The following is a 7,735-nucleotide window of genomic DNA, read 5'->3' on the forward strand; positions in this document are numbered from 1 at the left end:
TCGGATCTCTCTGATTTCTCAGGAACTGGAGCTCCTCCAGCAGCCAGTAATCAGCCACAGATGCCCCCAGGCTCCACCCCCCCTCCCCACCAGCCGGTAGTGGGCCTGGCTCAGGCTCAGACCAACAACAGCAATAACAAAACCGACCTGTTTCCTGTGGAGCTGCAGCGGCTGGTGGGCACGTGGGTTCAGGAGTCGCGGAGCCCCACGCTCGGCCTTCCCGTCGGCCAGAGGCCCACGTGGACCACGCGAGCCAGGACCAGGAGCACCGGAGGGGTGAGGACTAAACACCCTGCTGACTGAGAAGAGTCTCATACTGAAACTAAAACACAACCCCCCGAGATACAGCCATGCCCAAACATGTTGCCAGTAAAAAGTATTTATCTCAAAAAATGTTAAATAAACCCAGAATCTTTCATTTAAAGGAGACCTATGTTAAACTTCGACAGCAAACTAGATAATATATCGTCGGTGTCCAATTTATCTCCAAAACAGCAACTTTACAGGAGAGAGAAAAAACCTTTGTAAATTTTCAATGGAAGTTAATGTAAAAAGAGTTTATTTCAGGTAATTTTGAAGAGTTTCTATTGGTCTGTTCATCAAGAAATTTTGGCACAGTGTAAGGGACAGTTTTTCTGTTCAAATTATGTAGTAAACTAAAAATCAACAAAAATGAAGATAATGAAAAAGAGATCAGGAGATTGCTGGATCGAATCCCAGTAACGCAGCTTGCCATCAGCTGCCGGAGCCCTGAGAGCACAATTGGTCTGGCTCTCTCTGAGTGGGTACAGTAGATGGCGCTCTTTCCCCTCATCACTCCTAAGGTGATTTGGATCAGCACAAGGCTGCGTCTGTGAGCTGATGTATCAGAACCGAGTCGCTGCGCTTTCCTCAGAGAGTTAGCTCTGTGCATAAAGCGCGTAAATGCATATTTAAATCTAATTCTAAAGTAGAAAAAAAATGCAACTTAAAAAAAGTGATTTTTATACTAAATAACACAAATTACCACAAATCTTTATCCTCATCACCATCTATCACTTCTGTCTCTAGATGCCTCCAGGCTCGGCGGCGGTGACAGCAGCCTCCAGGCTTCCTCTCTCGTGGCCCAGAGTTAATTCTCACACCTCCACTCTGACGGCTGATCATCTGCTGGGCTTCCAGGACGGGTTCTCTCTGCACGGCGGCCCTTTCGCAGAGGTCCTGCGGACCCCCATCTACATCGCCCGCTGGCCCGCTCTGACTGCACCTCTCAGCCAGGGCGTGCTCACCTTCTCCACCGTGTCTCCGCCCTGGACGGCGCCGTCGTCTCCCCCAGAACCCCCTCGAACCCAGAACAGGACTTTGTAGCATCTGAAGGGGCTTTCAGCAGCTTTTCAGCCTACAGCTGAGCTCCTCTACAGGATCACCTACAGCAGCAGTGCTTCCCACACACTCGGGGGCTCCATACTCTGCACAGCTGTGTGTGTTCTTACTGTTCTAGCAGCTCTGATTTTACCCCATAGAACAGGGTTCTTCATACGGTTCTTCATATCCAGTCGTAGAGGTTTAGTGGTCTAAAACTCATCTGCTGCGCTCAACAGTTACAGACAGTTTAATCCAGTTGGCTTTGAGTTGGAAATCACCAAACAGGGCAGAGTTAGAGTTTAGTACTAGGAGAGAGTTAGAGTTGGCGTTAGGCCTAGGTTTAGGGTTAAGGCTATGTTTAGGGTAGGGTTAGAGTTAAGGGCCAAGGTTAAGGCTATTTTTAGAGTAGGGTTTCAGTTTAGGGTTAGAGTTATGGCTGTGTTTAGGGTAGGGTTGGAGTTTAGGGTCAGGCCTAGGTTAGGGTTAAGGCTATGTTTAGGGTAGGGTTAGAGTTTTGGGTCAGGACAAGTTTAGGGTTAAGGCTGGTTTTAAGGTAGCGTTAGAGTTTAAGGTCAGACCTATGGTTAGGTTTAAGGCTGTGTTTTGGGTAGGGTTAGAGTTTAGGGTTAGGGTTAAGGCTGGTTTTAAGGTAGCGTTAGAGTTTAAGGTCAGACCTAGGTTAGGTTTAAGGCTGTGTTTGGGGTAGGGTTAGAGTTTAGGGTTAGGGTTAAGGCTGGTTTTAAGGTAGGGTTAGAGTTTAGGGTTAGGCCTAGGTTAGGGTTAAGGCTGTGTTTAAGGTAGGTTTATGGATTAGGGTTAGACCTAGTTTAGGGTTAAGGCTATGTGTATGGTACAGTTAGAGTTTAGGGTTAGGCCTAGTTTAGGGTTAAGGCTATGTGTAGGGTAGGGTTAGAGTTTAGGGTTAGGCCTAGTTTAGGGTTAAGGCTATGTGTAGGGTAGGGTTAGAGTTTAGGGTTAGGCCTAGTTTAGGGTTAAGGCTATGTGTAGGGTAGGGTTAGAGTTTAGGGTTAGGGTTAAGGCTATGTGTAAGGTTGATAAAAGAGTTACAGTACGGTTAAGATTTAAGGTTTAGGGTATTTAGAGTTAGGTTATGATCAGGGGTGTGGTTTAAGGATGAGTTTTGAATTTATGGTTAGGCCTAGGTTAGGTTTGGGTCGCAGTTTGGGGTTGATATTAGGGTTGAGGTAGAGTTAGGATCCAAGCTTTGAGTTTAAGAAGGAGACATTGTTATTATTTATAAATGCGTTAATCTTTTGCGATTTCTCGCAATGCAAATTATTGCACCCGTTCCAGGACAAAGTCCTGTCCATTAGCAAAAACAACCAATCAGCTTGCTGGTTGTGTATCGCGTGGAGGAGAATCAGGGTGCTGGTAGGGAAGCCTCTCTTGCTGTGGAGATGTGCGCAGGAGCAGCAGCCACAATAAGTCAGAAAATCAGTGGGTTTTTTTTGGGCATTATTGATTTAAATACTATAAACTATTCATGACATTAACAGATTTTATCAGTGATTTAAAATATGTTTCTGAAATGGCAATCAGATGTTTGTATTCCAGTATTTTGTTCCCTCAAGATTAGGTAAGACTAACTTGGCTTGGCTGCCAGGAATGAATTTGAGGAACCTGTGATAGATATTGCAGATAACACTAGCATGACATACAGTACTATAATAATAGACATGCCAAAAGTCATGGGACAGGATCCAGTATTGTGTCCTATAACTTTTGGCATGCTTTTGAGATTTAATAATAATCATTTATGATTGTATTTCAGTGAAACAAGCAGAGAAACAGAGTTGTTTGTTTGTCTGTTTTAAATTCACACCATTTTCATTTCTAGACAGTTCTAAACTAACAGAAAAAGTGCAAACCTGAGTTTTTATCTGTGTTAAATTGTATTATCTTATCAAATATAATTAATTATATTACTAACTACGTACTAAACTCTATGTATTTACATATTTCTCATTAAGTCCAAGAGTAATAAGGGTTAAAAACCAGGGTTTGGTTGTGTTAGAGCAGTAAAAACATAAAAAATAAAATAATTATGTGGATCATGGAGCCCCCAAGAACTGGGAATGGGAATCGCCTGATTTAGCATCATCTAGTCTGGTCTTATAGGACATACGATTATATCAGTTTCTTATGAAAGCATGTATTTTATGGTTGATGTAAACAGTACGGTATACATAAGGTGTAAATACCCGATCATGCCAGTTCACGCTGGATCATTGATGTATATTTAGCATATGTATATTTTTAAGGTGCACTGCGTCACCTGTGTCATATATGTCCATAATAATCCATGTACAGTGTTATTGTGTTCTTTTTTTATTTCTTCATTAGTTTATGCTTGCCTGTGTGCATAGACTTCCCAGTCTTACCAATAAGAACTGAACCCTTAATGGTGTTCTGGCGTACGTAGCCTGTATATAGCCACTGTATATACAGTATATATATAAATATAAATATATATGAGTGTATATAAGCTAAGCCAGTCGTACTGATATGTAGCTGAGCCTTTAATTTAAACTCCAATAGAGCCGGATTAAATGTAAATACTGTTCATGTAGATTCTGAGCTGAGGAATCTTATTATGTATGTAAATAAGACATCGAGAGGTTGTCTCGCCACCAGTAATGATAGCATAATCACTGTGAAGCCTCAAGACTGACGGTCCCGCGGTCGCCAGAGCTTCATACCACTCATTCTGGACTAAGACCCCTGAACTGGACTCTAGAAACGCTAGAAACGCTCAACAATCTTTTTGTTCGACAACGTTCAACCCTGAGGAAACGGAGAAATTGGAAACGACTGTTGAAATTCAGGTGGAGAACCTGCAAAGAGTGCCTTGAACAGCAGTTTTGGAGACTTTGGATCGTCTGCAATGTCGTTTCACCAAGAAAAAAGTAATATTTAAGGGTTTTTCTCTGAAGTTTTGGGTGATTTGTACACTACGAATGGGTGGAAATGATGACCTGAATGTACATTATTGAGGTTTTATCCAACAGTTTTTTTTTTCGACATTTCAACACAAGTAAAAGGGTTAAGATGTGAACAAAGTAATTTAGAGGTTGCCAGAAACACAGTTTTAACATAGTTTAAGAGTAATAAGAAGATACAGGTTAATATGTATAAGTTGACTAAGGTGCTGCCACTAAGATCCGAGGAGTCCTGTTTGAATCCTGGCTTATGCTGTTTGCTATCAGCATCAGCAGCCGGAGTCAGAGAGAGTGAGAAAAAGAGAGAGAGAGAGAGAAAGAGCACAATTGGCTGAGTGGGTAGATGGTGCTCTCCCACTCTTTTCCCCCTCATCACTCCTAATATAATGTCAGTCAGCACAGGCGTCTGCCCGGCTAACAATTTTTGGTTAGTTAAATTTTTTTTTTTTTTAAACATTACGATAAACGTTCTTGGAATGTTCAGCTAGTCAAGTTTTCTCAATGTGCGTAGAACATTTTAGGGTGCTTTCACACCTGAAAGTGCTACATTGTATATATTTGGTCCGCTTTTTTTTGTTTTTACACTGCAGTTTATGGAGCGCACCAAATACCTTTGTGTGATACTGCTACATCCTTTCATCATCACTTACGTATCGATGCGTTTTCCTTAACTTGATGCTGATTGGTTTAAGAAGGACATGCGTCTGACCGTATTGATACGTATTGATGATAATTAAGCCGGTGGTTCATTCAGTGAGAAGTCTTTCCAGGATCAGGATAAAATGAATGAACAGATTCATTTCGTCTCCATAGTAATGCTGCTGCTGTTGTGGGTTATATACCAGCAGCAGCAGCAACTTCAGGTAAAGTACTCTGGGTTATTTCAAATTCGCCAAACGAAAGTGCTCGTCCTGAAGCAGCTGTATCGCCGCCGACAGTTATTTTTCTTCTTCTGCTGCCGTTGTTGAGGAACGCCTGCTCAGCTTCCTGTAATTGGTCCGAAAGTTGGAACCATCCAGAAAAGCGCTTTCTCACTGCAGGCGAACCGGACCATGGTTCAGAAGATCCGGACCGAGACCACCTCTCTTGGTCGGACCAAAATCTGGTCCTTTGGTCCGGACCGTGGTTCGCGGCCCCTTTCACACCTGCTACTTTGGTTCGGACCAAACTGAAAAGTCCGAAAGTCCGGCCCAATAGAGGCAGGTGTGAAAGCACCCTTATTTAACATTTTGAAATATTCTGTGCCAATGTCTTTGTTTGAATTTGTAGTCTTGGGAATGTTACTTTTAACGTTTCCATAATGTTAGCATTCGCTAGCTTGAAATGTTTTGTGAGAAACGCTTTAATAACGTTTTGATGCAAACCAGTTTAATGCTACGCTTTTTCAGAACGATCCTGAAACTTTATTTCTGTAATGTTACAGTTTACAGGCTTAATTTTCTGGAACCTTTTCGAAACGTTGCTAAACATTGTTTCAACGTTGTCTGTTAGCTGGATGCTAGCTGTTTCCACAAGTGTGTTGGCTACCCAGTTATGCTGCATCAGCTGCAGTTGGAAAAGAGGCGGAGTCTAACTTCACATGTATCCAAATTATCCAATTAACTATAGATGTGGGTGGGGCAATTAGCCTTCCAAATTGGGGAGAACAAAGAGGCATAGTTAGAGAACATTAATCGCTAAAATAAAGACAAGATAGTCCGCTCAAGATAGTAATGATTTGATATTATTTGCTAATCTTTAACATTTAAAACAGTTTAAAACTCAGACGTTCACCATAAGTGTAAGAAAACAAACCAAATTTTCACACCAAACCCCCGCTCTAAATGACTTTATCTACAGCTGAACCACTGAATTGTGAGAAATGTTGAGAATCTGGTGGGAATCTCTTTTCCAAGCTTAAATTGAGCCATTTTGCACCATCAGCCAGATAGTTGTGATTATGTAAAAGTGAGAAATCCAGTGTGTTTATGTGTTTAAACTCAAACACTGGGATGTTTGCTGTGTGTACTATACGTTTTCCAGTCCTGGACCTAAAAACCTAAACCTAGACTGCTCTGCGCTGCTCATGCAGCTACTGAAGGCTTTGGGAATTTCTTAGGAATTCCAGAGCCAGGACTGGGAACCTCTGGTTTTATACAGCTCTGGAAAAAAGTAATAAGAGACCACTTAAAAATTATGATTTTTGAACAAATTGAAAACCTCTGGAATATAATCAAGAGGAATTTGGATGATCACAAGCCATCAAACCACCAAACTGAACTGCTTAAAGTTATTGCATGAAGTTATCTAAAAGCAGTGTGTAAGACTGGTGGAGGAGAACATGATGCCGAGATGCACTCTTAAAACTTTATGAATATGAACTTGATTTCTTTGCATTATTTAAGGTCTAAAAGCTCTGCATCTTTTTTGTTATTTCAGCCATTTCTCAAACTTAAGTGGTCTTAATTCTTTCCAGAGCTGTATATATAATTAACATATATATATGTTCATAGCAAACAATGTTCTAGGGGGGTTCAATACGATGATTCTATGAACCTTGTGATCTTATATTTTCATGCTGCTTTTAACAACACATAATTAAGGCTTTGTATATAATAGGCTGCGTGAGTGTGTTTATGCGTAAACGTGTGTGTGTGTGTGTGTGTGTGTGTGTGTGTGTGTGTGTGTGTGTTTTCTATACGCAGAAAGCTTTATTATGCACATCTGTCTTTGCATTTGAAGAAACTGGTCTTTCACACTCCTCTTCCTTTTTATGCTTCAGAAGTGATTTAGATCAGAGTTGTGTTGAGACTATGCCTTATTATTCCACACACCATCACACACACACACCATCACACACACACACACACACACACAGCGTGGCGTATACGAATGTGCTGTTACACAACACATGGACTCTGGTGAGGAGTGTGAAGGTGTAGAAATGTACAGTGTACAGCTGCAGGACTATTTTAACCACTTCTTCTTCTTCTTCCGGCGTAGAGGACGCTTCAGTACTCCTCCCTGCTCTCGTGTCTTTAGCTATGCAGACGCTCCCCTGCTTTTATATGCTTGCACTATGATCTCACCACGCTTCTTACTCTCCTGCCTGCTGCTTGCTCTTCCTGTATCTGCAGACTAAAGGGCCCGGTCCAGACACTGTATTTACACGAGCACAAACATTAAAAACCTCTCCTACTTACTTGCAAGACATTTGGTGAGTGTGTGTCTCTGTTTCATTGTGAACAAACATCGAATTTATCAAAAAAATGCACATTTTAACACAATTATCTGAACTTTCATTTCAGCTCGTTCAAATAAAAAAGCCCCCATCCAGATAAATCTCTCCTTTATCCAGATAGAGTGAATCTGATTGCGATTGGATGTAGAGAAGAATAAGCTTCTATAATATAAGAAACCACTTAAGAATTATGATTTTCTTTAATTTTACC

The 7,735-nt window shown here is 41.4% G+C and overlaps 1 protein-coding gene across 6 annotated transcripts in view; it reads left to right on the plus strand.

Moving 5' to 3' along the window:
* Positions 1 to 7,496, plus strand: part of wnk2 (WNK lysine deficient protein kinase 2) — a 67,082-nt gene extending 59,586 nt beyond the window's left edge. For 5 of the 6 annotated variants that reach the window (XM_049471490.1, XM_049471492.1, XM_022682549.2 and 2 more), the window contains 2 exons: positions 23 to 276; positions 1,051 to 7,496. In XM_049471490.1, coding sequence (XP_049327447.1) covers positions 23 to 276; positions 1,051 to 1,347 — 551 coding nt within the window. In that variant the 3' untranslated portion in view covers positions 1,348 to 7,496. The remainder of the gene's footprint in view (positions 1 to 22; positions 277 to 1,050) is intronic. The other variant, XR_007429274.1, reaches the window with a different exon arrangement.
* Positions 7,497 to 7,735: the final 239 nt, after the last annotated feature.

The sequence above is a fragment of the Astyanax mexicanus genome, chromosome 24 (genome assembly GCF_023375975.1).
Source record: "Astyanax mexicanus isolate ESR-SI-001 chromosome 24, AstMex3_surface, whole genome shotgun sequence".
NCBI classification, from domain to species: domain Eukaryota; kingdom Metazoa; phylum Chordata; class Actinopteri; order Characiformes; family Acestrorhamphidae; genus Astyanax; species Astyanax mexicanus.